The following is a 24,298-nucleotide window of genomic DNA, read 5'->3' as shown; positions in this document are numbered from 1 at the left end:
GAGCCAGAGCGGGGAGCAGAGCAGGCAGAAGGACCGAAGTACACTGCTGAGGGGAGCAGCGGGCGGCAGGAGAGGTCTGCGCGCCATGTGGGACCCTCCTCTGGTGGCCAGGGAGCAGCCGGGGATAGAACCGGCGCTGCAGAGGCGGTGGGCAGCTTCGCAACCGAGCACTCAACCGCTGCGCCACCGGGGAGGCCCCTGAAAGTAAACATTGTAAAAAAAAAAAAAAAAAAAAAGAAAAATGATGTAAAATATATATAAATAAATAAAATAAATTTTTAAAAAGTTAAAAAATTATAAATACAAGAGTTTCCGGATGTAGCACATGAGATCTCAATATTGACCTGTCAAGGCCAGTAGAAGTATTTGCTCAAACCTAGTCAGAAAGAACTTGTTAGTGCAAAAAGCAACACTGAGCCTCTGTTGATTCTGCTCACTTTAAGGTTGGCAGAAAAAATATCTCCCAGATAATGTCCGCCTCCTGATACTTGAAACCCGTGAACATGTTATAGACATGAATTTAAGGCTGCTAATCAAGTGACCTTAAAACAGAGCAATCTTCCTGGAATACCCAGGTGCCCAAGATAAGCACAAGGTTCTTAAAAGGAAGACAGAAGCAAGAGGGTCAGTGTTGGAGTGGCACGGCAAGAAAGACACCACTGGCCACTGCTGACTCTGCAGGTGGAAGGGGCCACAAGCCAAGGAAGCTGGGCCACCTCTAAAAGCCAAAAAAGGGGCAAGAATTCAGATTTTCTCCAGGAGCCTTCAGAAAAGAGCACAGTCATGCTGATACCTTGATCTGAGCTCAGTGCCACCCACTCCATACTACCCTTTCAGAACTGTCACATGGTATAAATTGATTCAGGCCACCCACCAAGGTTGTGCAACCACAGGAAACTGCCTCACCCCTGCTTCCTTCCAGCACAAGGCTCAGTGAGCTGCCACTTGGATTCCACCACTGCTCTCCTTTCATCTGAACAATTGCTCTTGAACATGTGCTTCTGAACTAAGCTAACAATGATTGAAATAAAAACTCGTCTCTACCAAAGACTCTCTGACATAAGAATTTCGAAACTGTAAAATCCTCCCAGGTTTACCCATGGAGCTTAATTCAACTCAAAGTCTCAAAATTCATAAAGTTATAGAAATAAATGTCCTTTGTTCACGAAGCTACTTTGAGTCCCTGTCACTAGGTCTTTTCCTACTGCCTTTATATAAGTCTCAAATAAGTTTACATCACAGCAAACCGGAAGCAATAGATTTTGAGAGGATGGCTCGAGGCCACCTACTTTGAGCTGCTTCTACCCTGGGCCAGTCCTTGGAGCTAACACATCATCACCCTGCTCACCAGGGTGATTTGGGCCCACACTAAGTGAGTAGTAGTATTACTTGCCTAGAGCATTGTGCACACATGATGCTTTTATATCAAGATAATTCCCCCCAAAAAGGTATCTCTAATGCAGGTGAAATCAATTTTTTTCCTCTAGATATAGCTATCAATTTGAAGAAAATACCATTGACAAATGAAAAACACTTTAAACAACAATACAAAGATGCAATCTAAGCAATGGGGAATCTAAAAAAATTTACACAGCAGCAAACTACAGACTACATGAACTGACTTCTTCAGTGGCATTCCCATTCCCTTCCCCCTTTCTCTGCCAAAAAGCTAGAGAGAAGCGAACAAAACAGATCAATGAACTAAGAGAGAGAACTGACTGGGTGTTTGAAGACATTGAAAAATTGGGAAATGATTGTTAATTATCTTCAGATATGACCATGGTTGCAATAAAATGCTATCCAGGATTTAGTTAAAATAAATAGGAACAGATGGTGGAGATATAACAGGCACATACATGAAATGAGACCAGCCACGCGCTGGCTGTTGAGACTGTGACAGGCACAAGGGAGTCGGCATACTAGCCTCTGGACAGGCCTCAAATTTAAAGATTTTTTTTTTTAAGTCATTTTGTTAGGAAAAACTCCTCTGAATAAAGAGGAACAGATAGTTTTAATCTACACTTCTACCTTTAATCCAGTGTTTTTCCATATAGAAAACATACTATTCATAAAATAGATCTTTACAAATCAGTAGCCTATAATTACAAGTAAAAACACTGAGAATTCCACAAATGCCCACATGGTCAAGAGAGAGCAAATAACTAAAATAATTTCTTCTACTCAACATACCACATATTTACCTTAACGGTTTTATTCGTTTCTCAAGGAACAGAACTCTACCATTTCATCTGTACTCCTATATCACGGAAGACACAGATGTCATATCTAGTTTTCAGGCTTAAAAATACGTGTATAAAAATTAAGTTGCCCGACTACTGAAGGCCACAAAGAGCTGAGACTTCCGATTTCTCATCACCTGGCCTTGATACCAGGAGGCATTTCCTATCCACAAAATCTGATAAATATGATGGCTGTACAGAGCTCAAAATGGTAACAAAATGGTAAGTTCTATTAAGAACTAGATTCGGGCCTCCCTGTTGGCACAAGGGGTTAGGATGCGACCTATGAAGCTGTCCGCAGCCTCTGCAGCATGAGTTCGATCCCCAGCCATCCAGAGAGCAACCCAAATGGCACAGCAGACCTCTCCTGACTCACCCGCTGCTCCCTTACTTTGGTAAGTCTGACTGTTCTGCGCCCCACTCTGTCTCTGGTGACTCCTCTCACCTCCCCCCCACACCTCTGGCCTGTGCCCCAGCTCTTGTATGCATAAATAAATAAATCTTTAAAAAAAAAAAAAAGAAGCTTAGATTACCATAGACTTAAAAATAAAAAAAAAACAAGAGATTCAATATCTGCTTCCAAGACACCTTTCCTCCACTCACCGCTGACTGAGGAGTAAATGGAACAAAGAAGCATAATGAGAAAGCAAGTCACATGTGTTCCCCCCAGGTGGTATGGCAGCTCTGGACGCTGATGCTCCAGCTGCAAGAACATATGTGTGTTCACACATGTGGCCAGACATGTGTACTGGGCAGGGCGCTGAGATGACTTCATCAACATGCTTACACAATGGGGAAGGGGGCAGCCATTGTGTGCCAAAGTGCGAGGCAGTGGACATGTGTGCTCTCTGCGTTCCAAGAGCCAACTCTCTAATTAAAGCACATGAAATATCCAGGGGCCTGGAATGAAAAGGCGCAAAGGATGACAACCATCTCTGAAGATGACAGCCCGGCCCACATCTGCCCAACTCAAGATGCTAATTTGGTCCATTATTGTTTTACTGAACTGCAACGTTGACAAAAGCTATTGCGAGTGAGCACGAAAGCAGTGTCTGGACAGGCTTTCCTGCGCGACACGAGCAAAGTAAAGAGGAATCAAGTTCCACTGGTAAAACCAAGTCACCGAACGAAAACAGCCCATTTGACGGAAAGGAGAGAAAGCTTGGGCCCGGCACGACGCACACAGTCAATGTCTCCTGAGTGATGCAGTGAATTTAAAGCTCCAATTCTCCATAAGCAGCACAGTGAAAGGCACTGCAGACAGAAGCCTGTCCTCATTCTCACTGGCCCCCCAGTAGAAGATAAGAGGAAATGAAGCCAGGGAAAGGAAGGATCATGGCAACAAGGTGAGGAACTGATCATGTGCTGGGGAGATATGAGGAGGGAGGGGGACAAACTGAAAAAGGGGGTAGTGGAAATGCTCAGTGGAGAACTGAGTCAAGGAAAGCATCGGGAAGAACTCAAAATATTTGTGAAAGACCTAAGGACGTGAATAGAGAGAGGGGTTCCATGTTTTTTGATGGGCTCTCAATACCCAAGTATGCCAATTCTTCCTAAATTTATCTATAAATTGCATACAATTTCAAATAAAATCCCAACAGAATTTTTCATGGAGTTGAGCAAACCGATTTAATGAAACAAGACAAACATAAAATTCCCGTGGGAAGGCAGAGTTCTGAGAACAGTGAATTCATAGGAAGAACCTTTCCCTTTGGGAGCTGTGCTTTGTGGACACAGACCTGGAAAATGCTTTTCTACCCTGGAGTCAACAAGATGACTTATCCTTAGAATTTGACCACATTAAAATCTAAAACAACGACCCATACGTAAAAAGGCAAATCACACAAGGAAAAGTTATTGTAACACGTAAGACAGAGTATTACCAGACGGATATTATAAAGACCTCCCACAACCAGCGCAAAAGAAAAATGGACAAAGAATAAGCAAGTTACAAAAGGAAAAATCCAAAAACCAATAACAAAGTCTAAAACAACACTGATTTACATGAGGCATGCTCTAGACGGTTAGTGACTATGCAGTAACTCTTACAAACTATTGGTGAGATAGCATATTGGAGCAACCATTCTGTGGAAAGATATGATAACGTGGGGCAAATGCACACCCCCCACATCCCACAGACTGTGTTCTAAGCAAATTCTAGAGCAATTCTTGAACAGCGACATTTATCTCTTGGAACAAAGAATATTCTGTGCAGCACTATTTATAATACAGGAAAATTAGAAATGTTTAAATGTTCAAGAGGGATAGATAAGATAATTCAATAAATTGTCCAGGGAAACAACGTATAAGAGAAAAACATGAAAGCATGTAGTGGAATTTTGTTTGTAACATTTTCAGGTTTTTATTTACATTTTTGTGTGCACATATACAGATAACACAGACACATCTTAAAGATAAATTTAGTATGTGTGAATTTTGGGTAGCAGGAACTTCTCTGTCCCTCACATCATTATTCTCTCTCCTATTTTAGTTTATAAAGAGGAACATCAAGGTAAATATCCCAAATTATACGCATCAAATTTTCTAGTTAATGATGTCACAGAGAAAAAAAGTCAGTGAATTGGCCTCGTGACATTTTGAGGTTGTTTACACATTAATGATCATATCTTAAGCAGTCTGTGATTTACGTACTGAAAGGGTTAGGGGGAAAGGATGTCCTGAGCAAAACTCCATACAGGCTTTGTGGATGCCATTCCCACTCCAACAAGACACTGGGAACTACAAATCCCATGATCCCCAAAGAGAGAGTTGCAAGGACGTGAGGGCGGAGTTAAGCAGCCATTTTCTCTGTTTGGATATTTAACTGGCCATGTGAGTGGGGGTAGCTCTCTCTTGGCTGGTGTTCTTGGCCAGGCAGCGTGTGGTCTCAGTGGGTCATTTGGGATTCCAGGTTGGTGGAACAGGTAGGATGCATTTAAGAATTTATCTCCCTCTTTTTCTCTCTGAGCTGTTCATTTCCTCATTTCCCTTTCCCTTGTAAATAAACCTTTTGTTAATGTTTTGTGTGTGCCTGCAGTTTAAGTCTCTTTAAGTGTGCAGGTGAGAACCCCAAATCAGGCAACCCGTTTTATATCGGGGATGCCCTGTAACAAAAGGACTACTAGATTTTTGCAGAAATTAAGTCTACCGACAGTACCATAGGAAATAATTTATATCATTAATGTTATTTTCCATTGCAGTAAGTTCCTTCACCCAACACCTGGTGGAAACCACTACTTCATTATATAGGGTATTTGGCTCCTAAGTGCCTACCTTAAAAATCACATTTGAAGCAAATAATTCGTTTTAAATAATTCTATAAAGATAAAAGCGAAACAGAATTTCTATTAAGACAACCTGAATTCTCTAGATGAACACACATGATTTAGGGAGGTTTTACCCTCTCCTTAACAAAAACAGAAGGAAACGAGAGAGAGATAACTTCTCTAAAAATCTTTGACCTCAAGATGTTGTGAAAAATAGGACAATCATGGGTCTAGGAGTCAGTGATATCAGGTCCAAATACTTTTGCAACAAAAGAAAAACTGTGATCTTAAGAAATTCCCTTTTTTTGATAAACACATGCAATTTGCAGCAACATGGATGGCACTGGAAGGGATCATGCTCAGCGAAATAAGCCAAAAAGAAAAAGAAAAATACCGGATGGTCTCACTCATAGCAGGAATCTAGAAAACTTAAATAAGGGACCAGGAAAATGAATATAAGAAAGTGAAAATCAAAATCAACAAAAAACTATGAACCAGAGACACTTGTTGGGGGGTGGGGGCGGGAGGGGAAGGATTGGGGTCAGAATGGGGCATTTGCAATTGTATGGGGGAATATAAAAATAAAATTTAATATTAAAAAAAAAAAAAAAAAAAGAAATTCCCTTTTCCCACCATTTAGAACCTTCTTAATAAACCATTAACAGTCGCCTTGAAATCAATGTGGAGTATCATGTCTAGTGCACCCAGCCGATCAATATCATGAAGTAGGATGCATAGACATACAGTCATATGAGTGGATGAAAATGAGCAGAGTCCACTCCAGGGGATAGGTCAAGTCCACCACTGCACAGCTCCTCTTGAAGAACTTAGAGTTAGGTACAAAAAAGGTAGAAAGGGAAGAAAAACTACATGGAGGAAGAGACCAGCAAAGACTTCAGAGGCTAACACCAGTGAAAGTCTAATCCTCTAGACAATTTCCCAGACAGGTAAAGGTATCATGCAAGTAACATTCTAAACCAAGGGAACTTGATGAACAAGAGCAAAGTTTGCAACTAGTGTGTTTGGAGAATGACAAGAAAAGCAGCGAGAGCTTCTGGCCTATAAAAGGTTGTGGATGTAGCAGGATGGAAAGGTCAAAGGGCTCCACAATGCGCGAGGCAGACTGGCTCACTTCTGGCACTATCACCTTCTAGCTCCTGCAGTAACAATAGGGCAAACCATGCCCCCATGACTGAACTTTGAGCCACTGAGCACAGCAGCTGTGTCTGTGTCCTGCACGGTGTTTACCACAGTGGTTTCACTCAAGAAACCTTAGCTCAGCTATGCGGAAAAACTACAGGGACACAAAGATCAGGGGCACAAGGACAGCCCTGTCCTTGGCTTAACCTCTCCAGACTTCCATTCTCCCACTGCAGAAATGAAGAGGTTGAGCCACATGATGGATGAAACTCACCTCCAGCTGTGAGCTCTGACACTCTTAAGAGTCTAAATCTCAAAGCAAGAAGAAAAGGTACCAGACAATAAAAATAAACAGTGACTGATGGAGGAAAAAAAACACAGAGTGAGTAAAAATAGCAGGAAAAAAGGCAGCGGCCAGGGCAGAACAAGGGGCAGTAAAAAGGGGGTGGTCAAAGCACCTGAGGAAAGGAAGGTAGGGACAGAATGTGTGCTCCTAGGCTCCACCACACAGTGACACTCAGGAGCTGGGAGAGCTAACGGTGCAGTGAGAAATTAATCCAAGAATTACAAATGGCTTGTTAAGGAAGTTCTTCAAATAACTGTTGGAAGAATCTGCCATCTAGTGGCCTAAAACTCCTTAAAGTCAAGCAAAGAAGTTTGAAATGAAACAAGAAATTCTAGTATATAGACCAGCCAATGAGAACGCCCTTGCAGAATACAACAGGTGAAAGGAGATAAAAGGAAAGAAAAAATGATGCATCCCAAATCAAAAAGTACTTAAGACTAAGAATCCCTAGCTAAGTAAAGGCTCAAAAAATACCACCTAGAGCCTCCCTGGTGGCACAAGGGGTTAAGCACCGCACTGTGAAGCTGTCCACAGCTTCTACAGTGTGGGTTCGATCCCGGCCTGCTGGCGAGAAGCCCACGTGGTGCAGCAGACCTCTCCTGTCTCACCCGCTGCTCCCCTCAGCAGTGTATTTCGTCAGTCTGCCTATTCTGTTCCCCGCTCTGTCTCTGGTGAATCCTCTCACCCTCCCACGCATCTGGCCTATACTCCGGTTCTTGTATAAAAATAAATAAATCTTTAAAAAAAAACTACCACCTACTGCTTTACTACCGGATGTTATTCTCTGTCAGGATAATTAAAATATTCCCAATTTTAATTCATTTTAGCGAATCTTAAACATTCCTTAATATAAAAACATTACTAGTTTTAATACTTAAAATTCTGTGTATACTTATTAATTTATTAAAGAGCTTATACGAAGAAAACACACATAATCTTTACACTAGTGGTTCACAAATGTAAGGATGCATCAGAAATATCTGGAGCGTTTGTAAAAACACACACAGCTGGACCTTGCCTCCAGAGCTTCTGAGACAGTAGGTTGAGGGAGGAGTTCAATCATTTGCATTCTTAGTAATTTCCCTGGTGATTCCAATATAGCAGGTGGTGAAGGATCACACTTTGAGAACACACAAAATTTCATCATGCTGAGAGCTTTAATCTGAGCTCTGGAGGACATGGTTCACTATAAATCAAATTACAAAGCAGCGTATTCTTTAGTCAACACATGCTTAGGTATGCTCACAGAACATTCATTACATTGAATGATTAGTTGTCTAAGACAAAACACGAGAATTTTTTGTGGATGGATAAAGCACTTTTCCCCTACTTAGTTCAGCAATGAAATCATTTCGTTCTCACAACTGGATCCTATCTGATCCATTCCACAGCTATCCTTTTTCCTGATTTCAGAACCATTCAGGTTCTGAAACCAAATTGTCACTTCTAGTCCAGTACCAGTAGATTAATTTTTAAGTCTTACTCAAACTTGTTTTCCCCCAGAAAATAAGTCTGGTCTTTGAACTCCAGCTCCCCCCCTACTGAGCCCTGCTAATGGTTGTCAGGTACCCCTGAAAGAGGGCCTTCCCCTACAGCCTGCACCAAACTCCCTACCAGTTTTCCACTGGTAAATGCTGCCTGATAGTCTGCACGTGACCACCTGCAACCTCCAGCAGTCTCTCAAAATACCACCTACTGGCTGTGCCCAGTGACGTGCCACAAAGTCCGGTCCAAAAAGAATGACTTCCCTTGGAAGTAAACCGTTAATTTGCTACATGATGAAGAACAGATTCAGGTTTCCTCTTTCCTAATCCAGTACACATTTTATTACATCAAAAATATATGTATTTACATAGCCTTTTTCCCTATAAGACATACTAAGCATCATTCTTTCATTCCTATATAAAGCTAAAGACAACTCAACAGTCCTCCTTCAGCTCTCTACTCCTAAGAGAGGGTCCCACAAAGTTAGAATCAGTCCCAAATAGAAGAAATTCAACCCAGTTCAAGTTACTTTTAAAATTGCACTTTCGGGCCTCCCTGGTGGCACAAGGAGTTAAAACACAACCTAAGAAGCTATCTGCAGCCACACAGCACGAGTCCAATCCCCAGCCAGGGAGCTACCCACATGGCGCAGCAGAACTCTCCTAACTCGCCGCCCGCTGCTCCCCTCAGCAGTGTTATTCAGTCTGCCTGTTCTGTTCCCCACTCTGTCTCTGGTGAATCCTCTCACCCTCCCGCGCATCTGGCCTGTACCCCAGGTCTGTATGAACAAATAAATAAATCTTTAAAAAAAAAATAAATAAAAAAATAAAATTGCACTTTCATAAATATTTGCAGAAGGAATACAGGGTAGTCCATATACCTGGAAATATAGATATATCAAATCAAAACAAAATATCTTACTTGCAATAATGAAATTCACAAACATTTAAGGTTATATCAAGTTAAACTAAAACCAAAACACTGTGAATGAAAAAGAGGAGACTAACTGGCTGATTAACTGTTTTACCAGCAGAATTTCAAAAATGTATAAAGGTCTTAAAAGACCTATTTAAATAAAACTAACATAATGGGAACAACCCATTCCTAGCAAAGAGTTTCCACATGGAGTGATGAGATGGGTCACAGGCGATTTCCAAATAACTTTTGCCTCAAAAAAAAAAAAAAGATTAAGCAAATTGTCTTTTACTCAACAGATAGCCAGCTGGAGGCTGCTTACGACCAAGATACCTCTGAATCCATGTCTACTTATCATATTCTATACAAAACAAATCACAGGATGCAGTCACAACTCTCCACTACCCTCCCTCCCCAGAAACAAATACCTACAAAACCAAAAATACCAGTCGTGAAGCTGGGCAAGCCCCTTATATCACACCTACGAGCTTTCTCTTCTACTGAGACCTCTTCAATTCTTCAAAAAACCAACCTGAACTTAGGGAAGAATAAAATATTTCTCAAGCTGGAAAAATGAGAAACAGAGCAGCCAAATGAAAAACTTCTTAATATAAGGTCAACTCAATTACTGACATTCATATTTCCCAGGTACAAGGCTGCACATTAATCTCGCAAATGCCAATAGCCCCCACATTATCAAAGGCCAAATGTACTCTCTCGCCACAGAGATAATCAGCAATGATCGCAGCTGCAGTATTCATTCCTCTCCTAGAAGCCAGCCTCCAGAAGATTATTAATCTTATCTAGTTAGGGTTTATGAAAAATTTCCTAATGCAATTCATACCTAACTTCTTCCAGCTGTCAATATAGTATATCTTTACACATTTCAACACCCTGATTCTCACAGAACACATGACCTTAGGAGCCAAAGAAAAAGAAAGACAATTTTATGGCAATGTAATAGGTGTGAGAGTCTGCTGGCTAGTTTCCGAAAGCATCTCATACATAGTGTAGATGGAACTTACTCTCACAGGGAAACAACAGAATATGCCCATGTTTTTGAGTGAACCTTCAAGATAAAGAACTCTCAACACTATCTTGTCCACAAGGTCAAATTAAAACACCCATGGAACCAACCTCATGTCACGAGTCAAGGGTGATGATGTACTAGGAAGAGACCGTGTCCCCTCTGTACCCTCTGCTATAACCCCTGCAGTGCTACACCCAGGCTGTTTCCCTTCCAGTCCAGGTCAGTGAAGTTATCATGTCACCTGAGGGCTCAGGCACACAACAAACACATTTGGTCCCCACTAAGCTATTTACCGAGAATGTTCTCTTTACCCCAAGAGAGTAAATACTAAAGTTTTTGTCTAAGGGAAACCAGAAGCCCACAAGAGGACCTAATCTGTGGACCCGATGCCTTTCACACTTCAATGTGTCACGACTTGAAGGTATTCCTCAGTCTCCCCTTAAGTGACTCTCCTGTTCCAGTGTCTGAGCCTTCCCTGCATAACAGTAGTCCCCACCTGTGCATCCTTCCTAGGATCAATGCCGTAACTACTCTTCTGCCTGCTCAACCCTTCCCACCGTAAACTACTTTAGGGCAAGTCGACATCCTAGCTCATTGTTCCTATAAATGTCATCTCAAGTTCTTTCTACAGAAGCTGTATTTGGCCTAAAACATTGTTGACTAAAAGAGAAAATAAAAAAATTCATCATCCAAAGGCCTGATTCTCCCCCGCAAGCCACAGCATACACTATCATACACTATCAGGATCCCCTCCATGGCCTGTGTGAACATGGACACCTTTCTTAACACACAGAGAAAAGTGTTCAAATAAAACCCAATTTAAAGGCTTTTTTTCTTTCCTTATTTATTCCTTTATTATAATTTTTCTTGCACATGATTTATATATAAAATTCACAGGCATAAGAGACCTTTAGGAATAATGGAAATATTCTGAAAATGATATGGTAGTGGCTGCAAAACTCTATAGACAGGTGAAAGAACAGTCAAAAATCAGCAAATCCATAGAGCTTATCCCAAAGTTTCTCAATTAATTTTTGTCTCATATTACCCAGTCTGCCACCTCAATTTCTCTTCTTCAGTGGAGCTCACAGCACAAGCAAAATGACGAATTTCATAAAACCTTGAGTTTGGGTATTACCAATTTATCCCAACTCCACTCTGGCTGATTTATTTCACATTAGTAAATTCCCTGTGGATGATAAATATCACATGCTCACCCAACTAGAGATAGTGAAAATAAATAAAAATGTGATTAATATTTCAGTTTCTTTCATTTAAAAGAGACCACATAATGGAAAATATAAACAACCCAACAATATTGTGGTCATGCACAACAGGGCACTTATGCATACTCCATGCTTTATAACAATTTTCATTTGGAGACCTTAACCCGCTCATCCATTGCCAAGCTGACTGCTATCGAGAACTGTGTTTGATGGCAGAACAACAAGAGGCCTCTTTCTGTGGTCTGATAATAGATTTATTTTTCCAAAATGTTTATTTAGACACCACCCAAAAACCTTCATTTGCTTAGATCTTAAAGTCAAAAAGTGAAAGCCTTAAGAGTGGGCATCCCCGGTGGCGCAGCGGTTGAGCGCTGGGTTGCAAAGCTGCCCGCAGCCTCTGACAGCGCCGGTTCAATCCCCGGCCGCTCCCTGGCCACAGGGGGAGGGTCCCACATGGCGCGCAGACCTCTCCTGCCCGCTGCTCCCCTCAGCAGTGTACTTCTCCTACCGCCCACTGCTCCCCTCAGCAGTGTACTAGGGTCCTTCTGCCTTCTCTGCTCCCCGCTCTGGCTCTGGTGAATTCTCTCATCCTCCCGTGCTTCTGACTGTACACAGTGCTTGTATAAATAAATAAATAAATAAATCTTTTTTTTTTTTTTAATTTAAAAAAAAAGAGTAATAAAGGTACCCTGACTTATGACAAGCTATGATGTCATAACTACACAATTATAAATCTATGGCCCCAAGAGACCCGCATTTGCCCTCCTGAAATACTGTTAGGAAAAAAGAAACAAATATTTGTCACATATCAAGAAACAGAGTAGTGATCATGACCTGAACTAAACAAAGCCAAAAGAATGCATGGGATTAAGACATATATTAATTATACTTCCTCCAAACGGAACAAGGAAAATGAAACAGGGAAGCGTGGGGGATAAAGGCATCACAATAGAAGAAAATAAAAAGGGTGGAAAAAATCCAAAGAAAGCAACACAGTCATTCTTCTCCTCCACTCAGGAAATTAGAGCTACATGTGCCAAGAATCCACAGAGGGAACAGAATCAATACACAGGAGCTACCGAGCTGGCCACCTGGCTTTCACAAAGACCTGTAAGACACACACTCTGCCTCCAAAAGCGACATTCCGATGGGAGACAGAGGATCTAGTAGGCAAAAGAAAAAAAAAAAATCATAAAGTGTAAAACACAGGAAAAGGGCCCAACAGCACAAACACAGAGCAGCAATTCTACATAAGAAAATAAGCAAGCCCTGGTTGCCTGCAGCCTGAACTAGTTCATTCTCCAAAGCAAGTGAGGGTGCCATCTGCCATGCATCCCTGATCCCTCAGGTAATATCTCCTTTATCTGGATTCCTACATCACTCTATCTGCATCCTCCTAAGGTCCTAATATCTGGTTCGCATACATTCCCTTTTGCTTTTTATACACACACACCAACACATATTTAAATGTGTTAGTGACATGTTGGTGACATTTCTGTTGACATGTATATTAGACACATAGGCATATTCCTGTGCATGTGTATCATTATGCATTCTAAAACAGGAGCTCAGGATCATCCTCTATCTTTGCATTTCCACAACATCTACCATGGTATGTAGCACAGAGCAAACAAAAACAAATAAAATACTAATGGAAAGCAGGCCATCTAGAGACAGACTAGACTTTCCACCTCATAATATTTTGATTACAGACAATTCTCAAACAGAACACATACACTTTATGTGACAATAGATTAAATTTTTTAATGTGCTGAGAAAGTGAGGCGTCAATACTATGCTTTATTTTTTTTTTTTGAATTTTAAAATATTTTTTATTTAAAACACCAGTATCTGGTCTGTATTTTACTTTTTTTTTTTTTTATAAATTTTATTGTTATTCCCCATACAATTGCAGCCCCCCATTCTGACCCCAATCCCTCCCCTCCCGCCCCCGCCCCCTAAAAGTGTCTCTGTTCATAGTTTTGTTGATTTTGATTTTCACTTTCTTATAGTATTCATTTCCTGGTCCCTTATTTAAGTTTCTAGATTCCTGCTAGAGTGAGACCATCGGTATTTTCTTTTTCTTTTGGCTTATTTTCTGAGCATGATCCCTTCCAGCGCCATCCATGTTGCTGCAAATTGCATGTGTTTATCTTTTTTGAATGCTGAGATATTCCATGGTATATATGTACCACATCTTCTTGATCCAGTATCTATTTTTGGGCATTTGGGTTGTTTCCAAAGCTTAGCTATTGTAAACAGTGCTGCTATAAACATAGGGGTGCAGGTGTTCTTTGGAATTGATGTTTCTGTGTCCTTTGGGTAAATACCAGGAGTGGAATTGCTGGTCATATGGAAGCTCTATTTTAGTAGGTCAGAAATCTCCACACAGCTCTCCACAGTGGTGGACCAGTTTGCACTCCCCACCAACAGTGCAGAAGAGTTCTTTTTCTCCACACCCTCGCCAGCATTTGTTGTTGCTAGTTTTTAATATGTGCCATTCTCACTGTGTAAGATGGTAATCTCATGGTAGTTTTGATTTGCATTTCCCTGATGGCAAGTGATGTTGAACATTTTTCATATGCCTGTTGGCCATTTGCATTTCCTCTTCAGAAGAAGTCTTTTTAGCTCTTGTGCCCATTTTTTGACTGGATTATTTTCTTTGTTGTTGCTGAGTCTCATCAGCTCTTTGCAGAATACTATGCTTTAAAACGATGGGCCTCCCTGGTGGCGCAAGGGGTTAAGACACAACCTATGGAGCTGTCTGCAGCCATTGCAGCATGAGTTTGATCCCCAGCCGGAGCTACCCACGTGGTGTGGCAGACCTCTCCTGTCTTGCCCACTGCTCCCCTCAGCAGTGTATTTCAGTAGATCTGCCTGCTCCCCACTCTGTCTCTGGTGAATCCTCTCACCCCCCACACCTCTAGCCTGCACCCCAGTTCTTGTATGCATAGATAAATAAATCTTTAAAAAATAAATAAATAAAACAAAATCAAGTTGAACTCAACCAAAGGCATTCTTTCAATGCAAAGATGTAATACAAAGCAGGCAATAATGTAAAAGCATTAAAGAACATAGAAAATATGGTGCCAAAGAAGATTTAAACATAAAGAGGTCAGATAACAAAACCAAGCCAGCGACGAGAGCACGCGGAGCAATGTGCACATCCGGCAGGACAGCACCGCAAACGCACAACCGGGAGCTGGTATATGAAAGCAAAACATACCCCATTCCTCTCTAGGAGCAAAATTTAAATTCAAGATGATGTGAAGCTACGCAAGCAAAGTATAAGATCTGAAGTATAAAAAAGGCTGCTAAAAGGCCATGGCTGCTATGGACAGGATCCAACACTTGCAAACATTTTCAATCGAAAGACTTAAGTATGTGTAGGGTCAGATAGTTTAAGGACCTGCCAACAGACACAGAGTAAAATCTCTAAGTCAGAACCTGAGCTCACTTTGTCTGACTTACAACGTCATAGCCTTCCCTGTTGGAGAATCAAAGAGCTAGTTTGGTTAACTTGCAAGATATATATCAATTTCATCCTCCAACAACAAAATTAAAGGGAGAAATGTTGTAAGAAGAATATGCCAAATAGTTTCCTGGAACCCTCCATGTAGAAGGCAAATACAGAGAGAAGCGACACCTGTGAGCTGGGTAAAGCCGTAGGAAGCAACGGTGCAGTCAACGCAGGCCTCGTTTGCAAAGAAGGAAAAGAAGTGATATAGACAGGGTCCTTCTCTGCAGGGCACTTTTATGCAGTATTTTATCATCCTTTCAACAATGAGAGGAGTCAGGTACTGCATTCATTTTACAAATGAGAAAAATACAATTCTGACTGTTAGAAGAAGAAAATCCCCCAGGAGTATTCCAGTGTGCGACTTGGCTCAGAAGCTCAGTCATACAACAGAATGAGCAGGAATGTTCCAAGATGACTACAACAATATTACAGATAAGAAGGTAACACTGCACAAGAGAAGGAAAATGATGAATGCAAATAAATAATCAAAATGGACAATTTCTTCTGTCAGAATTGTGCCAAGACTCTGACACCCCTGCCCCAACTCCACCAAATACGAAACCCAGAGGCTCCTTACCTATGACCAGGATGGTAAAGAGCGGTGTTGATTCCATGAGGGTAGTGACTACTGAAACTGAAACAGTGGCTCTCTTGATAGCTCTGATTTGTTCCAACACTAAATTCAAGAAGGTAAGTAATAAATACCATTAGACGATAGTGATATACCACCAAACACCCACTGAAATGTCTACAATTAACAGCAAATACATGTGGAGGGAACCCCAAAATTATGTTATTATGCACAAGACTGACAAATTAATAAAATTAAAGAAAAACTAAAATTAAAAAATAGAACTTCCCCAGTATACTTTTACCTTACAAGGTAACTTCTAAGTTCTCCTCGGTAATTGATGACCAACAGTTCTGCAGACCACTGTGCACTTGCTTTATACTCCAAAAATATTAATCCAGCAATGGCATAGCTCAAATCACCTGCTAAACCAGATGCCTACAAGAAAAAAGAAATTACGTTACTACAAAGATACCAGAGAGAATGAACAAATGTATAATTGGAGGCTATCTGGGGTACTGATCTCACCAGGAGCACTAGAAATAAGAAGGCTCCAGAATTAATTTGCACATTGAAGATTCATACAAGTCTAGACTGGCCCTCCCAACCACAGGCTGAAACCACAGATGTGGTTTCTTTGGATGAGATGTTCACCTAGATAAATGAATTTCTATTCAGAGAGTCCACACATCGCAAAAAAGAAAATAATGCCAACATTCAGCTTCAAAAAATTCTAAGACACAGAATTCAGACATAAGCTCTCAAATGTTGACTTCCAATATCAGCAGTAACATGCTAAAAAAAAGTCTCCAACTACTTTCCATTTGCCTCCTCACCAATTTAAAGAAATGGACACTAAAAATACTCAATGCCAACCTTTTTCCATCAACTAATTATTAGGCTAAGTTGCTAAAGATCTGAAGGCTCTGGAAGTACATAAAATAAAGCTTATCACCCTACATGACTCCTCACTGTCTAGAGTCTCAAAATAAAATACTGTAGCCACACATGGCTACTAAACACTTGATATATGGCTACTGATCACCTGATATTGACTAGTGGGCTAGATCGAATTGAGATATGCTACAAATAAAAAAATATACACCAAATTTCAAAAAACTTAGTAGTGGCCTCCCGGTGGCGCAGCGGTTGAGCGCTGGGTTGCGAAACTGCCCGCGGCCTCTGCAGCGCCGTTCGATCCCGGCTGCTCTCGGCCACCGGAGGAGGTCCCACATGGCGCGCAGACCTCTCCTGCCGCCCGCTGCTCCCTCAGCAGTGTACATCGGTCCTTCTGCCTGTTCTGCTCTCCACTCTGGCTCTGGTGAATCTCTCGCCCTCCGCGCTTCTGACTGTACCCAGTGCTTGTATAAACAAAACAAACAAAACAAACAAATAAATAAATCTTAAAAAAAAAAAAAAAAAAACTTAGTAGTAAGAAAGAATTTAGGATATCTCATTAATTTCAAATTACATGTTGAAGTGACATTTTGTATCTTTTGGATTACTCAATAAAATAATTTAATATAAAATACAACATATTACATAAATTTCACTGTTTAACTCTCCTTCATGCAGTTACTAGAAAATTTAACACTATACATGTGATCACATTTCATTCCTATTAGATGGTGCTAACCTAGAAATCAGTGAGCCACGCTTTTTAGTTTGACTCCCCCAGGACTTCTGTAATATGAACTGAATGAACATTTCCAAGTTTTTCTGAGCAAAAATCATCGGAATCATTGGTTCTCATCCCTAGCTTTTCACTAGGATCAACTGAAAGACACAAACACCATTAATGTCCATGGCCCACGTGGCTCAGTTAAGTCAGATCTCCTGTGGGTGGAGCCTGGGCAATCCAGTAATTAATTTTCCTTTTCTTTTTCTTTACGAAACTTCCAAGGTAATCCTAAAATGCAGCCAGATTTAGAACCACTGTTCTACCTGCCCCTGTATCTTGCTCACTTGAGGAAGGAGCATACAAAGCAAAAAGCACTGGATTCCTAAAAGAGACATTTATTAACTTGACTGCTGCGGAGTGAGGGGGGCTCATTTTACTCTCAATTTAGCTTCCTAAACTATAAAATGAGCACAGTATCTGCCCAATCTACTCAAAACCTTGTTGTAATTATTAAATAAGATTATATATCAAAGCCATTAATAAAGTATACAGCACTATTCAAACACAAGTTATTACTACCATTAATTTTTTTCTCCACTCTCCCTTTCAATTCCTGTTCTTTTAGGGTAACAAATTATAACTCTCAAAGTCATTCCTGGAAATTAATAATAGCTTTCTGTACCTCTGTTTAGTATGTGCTTCCTACCACATTTTCATAATGGTAGACTATATCCAGGTAGAGCATCACAAAATACAAAGAATAAATAACTAAATAAATATTCCGAGCATCTTTAAGTTCAAAACTTATTCTCATTTTCATTTCCCCTCTTCACATTCATTCATTTAGGTACTCAGACCCAAAGGCATTCCCAAAACAACATGTTCCTTTAAAGGATATACATACCGGGCTAATAACAAAGAGCTCACTTCCCATGAGATCAAACACCCTCACAGTGCCCATGCTTTCAGCATAGGCTAGCAAGGTGCAATCATAACTCCACGCTACACGTCTCCACTGGGGTTTCGGGTCTTTGGGAACTAGAATGAAAAGAAATGCTTTTAATAATATACTATAAAGATGGCCAGCACGTATGGTATTCAGCTACATCAGCACCTCCTAATGATCTCCAATGCTTCAGTTCAATAGAATAGTTCCCTTGCCAGAAGGGAGTGGCGGAGGGAGGTGGGTTAGTAAAGGTGAAGAGGGCCAAAGTATAAACTTTAAGTTGTAAAATAAATAACTCAAAGGGATATAACATGCATCCCACATGGTGAATACAGTTACTAATACTGCACTGCATATTTGAAAGTTGCTAAGAGAACAGGTTTTTGTTTCCATAGAAAAGAACTGTAATAGGATTAAGAGAAGGGATATAGTTTCCCAAGAAAACACCCGAAGTTACCCATCCCCTCATGCTCAGCCAAATAGGGTCGGCCAAAAGACGCGCCACGGAGGCCCAGAAGACTGCCCAAGTTTAAGGCACCTTCTGGGCAGGAACCATAGGAAAGAGAATAGATCTTGAAAGTCCCTATATCGCAAAAAAAACTGTTTTGCAACATGTCTGGTGGCAGATGGCAACTAGACTCATGGTGCTGATCAGTTCCCAATCAAGACAAATATCGGGTCAGAATGTTGTACACCTGAAATGTTACAGTCAATGGTAACTCAATAAAGATTAAAAATAAATATTGTAATAAATCTTTTTTTACTTGATTGTTAAGGGGTTTTTGGGGGGTAGGGGTATCCCCCTAAATGCTGCCCCAGAGGCAAGGGCCTCACTTGCCTCCCCTGACCTTGGCCTTGCAAAAGTCAAAATACTGCATCTGCAATTGAAATGTGGCATCTGTTTTAAGAAGCACTTTGCAGTGACAATTCAAAATAAAAACTTTAAATGGGTTAGTTTCTTAAAGTATTTCTTTAAGAAGAAGCAATTAGATTTTGATTTATCAGTTTAAACTCAAGATAATATATACCTTATTAGAACTAATGAAAAAAAAAGGTGGTAGGAATAATAATGAAATGGTGCTTTTCTGCACATTAAGGCCGAATGACGCCACTTCACCTGAGTGGAATCAGGGGGCGACCCAGGCAGGCAGTGCCCTGTTGACATGGCAAGGGACAGGCCACTCAACCCCACATGGTCATCTGAGCTTTAGAGAGTTCATTTAGTAACCCAAATAAAGAATGGTCATTTCAAAAGAAAAGAAAAATAAAACAGTTCTCAGAAACCTCAGAAATCAGGAAAACTGGGAGACCACAGAAGCTCTGCGCACTTCCCTTAGACACAAAGCCTGCGGATGCCCTGAGCCCTGAGCATGCACTGGACTGGCAAAGGCTTGGGAACGAGCTACTCAAAATACTCATGAAATTAAGAGAGCTCAAAAGCATAGAGAATGGCAGAAAATTAACTCCAATTCAACGAGTTTAGCTTTTCTAAATGAAAAAAATGAAAATTCCAATTCAGATATTTTAAATACAAAAACACAGATGCCAAAGAAATACAAAGCTGTATAACTGTGACACAGCATTAGCAAGAAATGTATATTAGTAAGAAACACACACACACACACACACACACACGTAAAGCAGTTCTGAGATTTTAAAACTCAAAACCTTAAACAGCTGACAAGACCTGTGATTTTTTGGTCCCAAATTTTTCAGTTCAATAGGAAAAAAGCCATCATCTCCCCCTCCCACGCCTCTGGCCTGTACCCCAGTTCTTGTATAAATAAATAAATCTAGAAAAGAAAAAAGGAAGGGAGGGAGGGAGGGGAGGGAGGGGAGGGGAGGGAGGGGAGGGGAGGGGAGGGAGGGGAGGGGAGGGGAGGGAGGGGAGGAGGGAAGCTACCAGCAGCAAAGGAAAAGAGACTGTGAAACTCTAAAGAGTTAGTTTGAGATCTTTAGTGTTTGTTCACTTCAGTTTCTTCTTATTTAAAATCACCAAATTCAAGAGATTGGTGGGGCTGGTGTCTTCCCTCTACCAGCAAGAGTCTCCAACTACTAAGGGGCTCGGGCGAGAGGGAAGCCCAGAACGGAGCATCCGCCTTCCCAAGCTGCCTCAGCCAGAGCCTGGATTCAACCTTGGGACTGTCTCAGAAATACTTCAGAGCTTTACCCCTTCTCTCTACTCCCCCACTGGAATCCCAGCTCATCCCCCAGCACACACTCTCCACAGCCTCCCAACTGGCCTTCCTCCACCTACAGGCGCCTCGACTCCCTCCCGTCCTTCCTCCCATACGAGCAAAGGCACCTTTCAAAAATAAAAAGATCGCATCATGCTGTTGCTTTTAGATCCCTGATGCTTTTCCATGTCCACAGAGTCAAGTCCAGATTCCTCCATCTACATGAAAGGGTCTTTCCCAAAGGGCCCTTGTGCAGCTTTCCAGCTTCACCGCCCACCCCTTCCCGTGTCTCACATGCAATAACCAAGAACACAGCCGCCCGGCAAGTGAGCTAACAACACTGCCAGAGTCCCCGTGTCCTTCACATAAATGGCCGCCGCCACTGACATGTCCACGCCAACGTCATTCAAAGGGCTCTTGTTCATTACAACCCCCTGTGGCAATGTTCAGCTCCTCCTTCCTTGACACCACAAAACTAACTGCTCTCTTCTCTATGCCTCAAATATGGGGAACAAAAACCTTTCCTAGCATTTATCACATCATATTATTTATTTGCTTGATGATTTCCCCCACAAGTCTGATCTCCTCAAATCAGAGGCAACGGTTTATTCCTCATTACCATGTTCCGTGGACTCAGAACAGAAAGTGAGTAATGTTTCATTCACGAGTCTAGTCTAAGTCTTCAAAAAAATTTCTTTTAACAGGGCAAGGTAGAGATCACCATCCTTCAAGGAGTGCCAAACAATTAAATGTGAATCGTACAACTGAAGTCCTTTCTCCACCAAAAGAAGCACTGTGTGGAATTCAGACTACCTTTGATCTCTAAATGCATGTTCTATATACGGGAAAAGTCAATGACTTTTTTAATTTTGACTATCAATAGGTTAAAAACAGGTCCCAAAAAATTCTAGAGAGAAACTCCCAAGATAGGCGGACCTAATAGATTTTACTAAAGTCTAACAAGATACCACATACAGGGCCTCCCCAGTGGTGCAGCAGTTGAATGCTGGGTTGCGAAGCTCCCCGCAGCCTCTGCAGCACCGGTTCAATACCCAGCTGCTCCCTGGCCACCGGGCGAGGGTCCCACATGGCACGCAGACCTCTCCTGCCGCCCGCTGCTCCCCTCAGCAGTGTGCTTCGGTCCTTCTGCCTGCTCTGCTCCCCGCTCTGGCTCTGGTGAATTCTCTCACCCTCCCGCGCTTCTGACTGTACCCAGTGCTTGTATAAATAAATAAATCTTTAAAAAAAAAAAAAAAGATACCACATACATCCCAGAAAAGCAATTTTTTTAACGGGAGTAAAATTGAAAGGATGAATATTCTGTGTTCAAACAGCCAAAAGAAAAAAATTTCAAACTTGGATGTAAACATAGGCACAAAATGATAAACACAACCCACGCATACAGATGCTACATAAACACAAGCAAGAGGCAATTTAATGCCCTGGAAAATTCATATGCTAAAGAAAGAGCAACATTTTTCATTACTGCTATTTTACCTGTGATAAGAGATTTTCCTCTTATTTCATTTTGATAGGATAAACAGAATTATGCACTACATTCAGTATCTGTCTGAAATAAGCTCCATCTGAGGGGATTTGTTTTTACTATCACTTCTAGTTATAACCAGAAGCTCCAGAAAACTCAGCATGTGTTTTGACCCAGATAAAGATATGTTTTCATTACAAGATAAGATTTCATATAACAACGTGAAAATAAAGACATTATCACTAGGCTTTTCCTGTTGCCTCTGCAGTTTTAGAGAGGAATAACAGTACAGATTTTCACAAAGCAAGTGTCAATGGAGTCGTCTGAAAACTATTCAAAGAGCCTGAGGTACAGTGGACAGGTGATCTGACAAGGGCCTGGGCTCGTGTGTGTGAAACTGCTCGCCTGCCCTCAGCCCTGCACCGGCACAGCCTCTGGAACAAGCCCAGCCGCCAGCTCTTCCCTCAGAGCTTTCGTCAGTGCCATGTTCTCTGCCTGGAACGCTCAACCCTAGACCCTGAGTTGGCTCCTCTTCATCTTGCAGGTCTCCCCTTAAATACACTTCCTGAGGAGCATCCGACACCATCTAAGAAGCCTCCAAGCCCCACTGTTCTCCTGCATCCCAATGATCTCACCTCCTCCACAGTTCCAGTCCTGAACAGTTTCTACTTTCCGTTGTCTGTCTTAGTCATTAGGCCATAAGCTCCAAGATGTCAGGAGTGGTACCTTCTTATTCCTACTTTCACAGCCAGGGCCTGGGGGGCAAGTGCAAAGGGGGCGTACTTGTCTCAGCATTGCCACACAGGGCTGGGATGTCCTCGGGAAGATAACTAAGGCCAGTTTTTCCTCCTTTGCAACATGAAACATTGCCTACATTCTCTGACTTTGAATTACGAATCATTGAACAAGAGCAAACAAGTGGAGCTAGAAAGACAGCAGAAAAGCTGATCGACGACTAAACATTTAAATAACAGTGTCACAGCCTCCTTGTGGCACAAGGTTAAGATGCAACCTATGAAGCTGTCCATAGCCTCTGCAGCATGAGTTTGATCCCTGGCCAGCCAGGGAGCAACCCACATGGCACAGCAGACCTCTCCTGTCGTGCCCACTGCTCCCCTCAGCAGTGTATTTCAGTCAGTCGGCCAGTTCTGCTCCCCACTCTGTCTCTGGTGAATCCTCTCATCCCCCACATCTCTGGCCTGTACCCCAGCTCTTGTATGCATAAATAAAAATAAATCTTTAAGATATTCATTAGCGATCCCTGCAAACAGGACTTATCTAACCTTTAAGTAAAAGCTATTTTATACCATCTCACACAGAAAAAAAATAAGACTTAGAAAGGCTGATCCAGAGAGAAATTCACTCCCCCACCCTCCCAGCCCCCACCCAGAACGAAAGCTCAGTGCCATTAAGGAAGACAAGTAGTTGACACTCAATAACATAATCAATAGCCTAACAGCCATAATGCTGAGCGCCCAACCTACAGGTGTTAGATATGTGAAGCAGGGAAACAGAACCCATAATCATAAGAAAACTATCAGCAGAAACATACCCAGAAATGATAGACTGTAGAATAATACAGTTTGTAAACTGTAAAAAAATACCTTTAGAGAAGAGACAAGATAGAAAAGCAAGTACCAAGAAGGTAGAATTAAACCTAACCAGATCAATAATTGCATTAAATGTAATGTTCTAAATACTCCAAGTAAAAGATGGAAATTGTCAATCTGAAAAAAAAAAAAAAAGCAAGACTCAATTAGCTGCTTTCTACAAGAGATGTACATTAATACAAATACACAGATTAAATGGAAGAGGAGATAAAAGGCTATATATAAATAAGTTAATCATATCAAAGCTACATTAGCTATATTAATATTAGACTCCAGGACAAGGGTATTACTAGGCATGAAAGTGGCATTCACCATGCCAAGGAGTCATTTATAAAGAAGATAACATGTATACATACTTGAAAACTAGAGTTCCTAAATATATAAAGACTGATAAAGGGTAAAATTAAAAATGCATAAGTATAGCTAGAAATTTCAACCCTTCTCTCCCTGTAATTGAGAAAAAATTAGTAAAGATCCTAAAATTGAACAGTTCAAACACCCAACTCAATGTAACTGACATTTCTAAAACAGGCAGCCTATAACTACACCATCTCTAGAAACTAATTAAGTTATTTTATACAAATTTTCCTCAGTTAAGGAATGTATCCTAGACTTCATAAGTTTAAAAGTTTTAAATCACATTGTATATTTTCTTTGACCTCAAAAGAATAAAATTAGATAAATAGTAAAAGATGCTTCCATTAGAACAGGTTTTAAAG

The 24,298-nt window shown here is 41.2% G+C and overlaps 1 protein-coding gene across 1 annotated transcript in view; it reads right to left on the bottom strand.

Annotated features, from left to right (window-relative positions):
* The window catches only part of NBAS (NBAS subunit of NRZ tethering complex), a 253,228-nt gene that overhangs the window by 207,381 nt on the left and 21,549 nt on the right, over nt 1–24,298 (bottom strand). The window contains exons 8-10 of the mRNA XM_037528501.2: nt 18,265–18,398; nt 16,044–16,177; nt 15,746–15,844 (exon numbers count right to left, since the gene is read on the bottom strand). Of these exons, the coding sequence (XP_037384398.1) occupies nt 15,746–15,844; nt 16,044–16,177; nt 18,265–18,398 (367 nt within the window). The remainder of the gene's footprint in view (nt 1–15,745; nt 15,845–16,043; nt 16,178–18,264; nt 18,399–24,298) is intronic.

This window comes from Talpa occidentalis, unplaced genomic scaffold (genome assembly GCF_014898055.3).
Source record: "Talpa occidentalis isolate TD23 unplaced genomic scaffold, MPIMG_talOcc4v2.1 talOcc4.5, whole genome shotgun sequence".
Taxonomy (NCBI): domain Eukaryota; kingdom Metazoa; phylum Chordata; class Mammalia; order Eulipotyphla; family Talpidae; genus Talpa; species Talpa occidentalis.
This window is presented reverse-complemented; position numbering and strand designations above follow the sequence as displayed.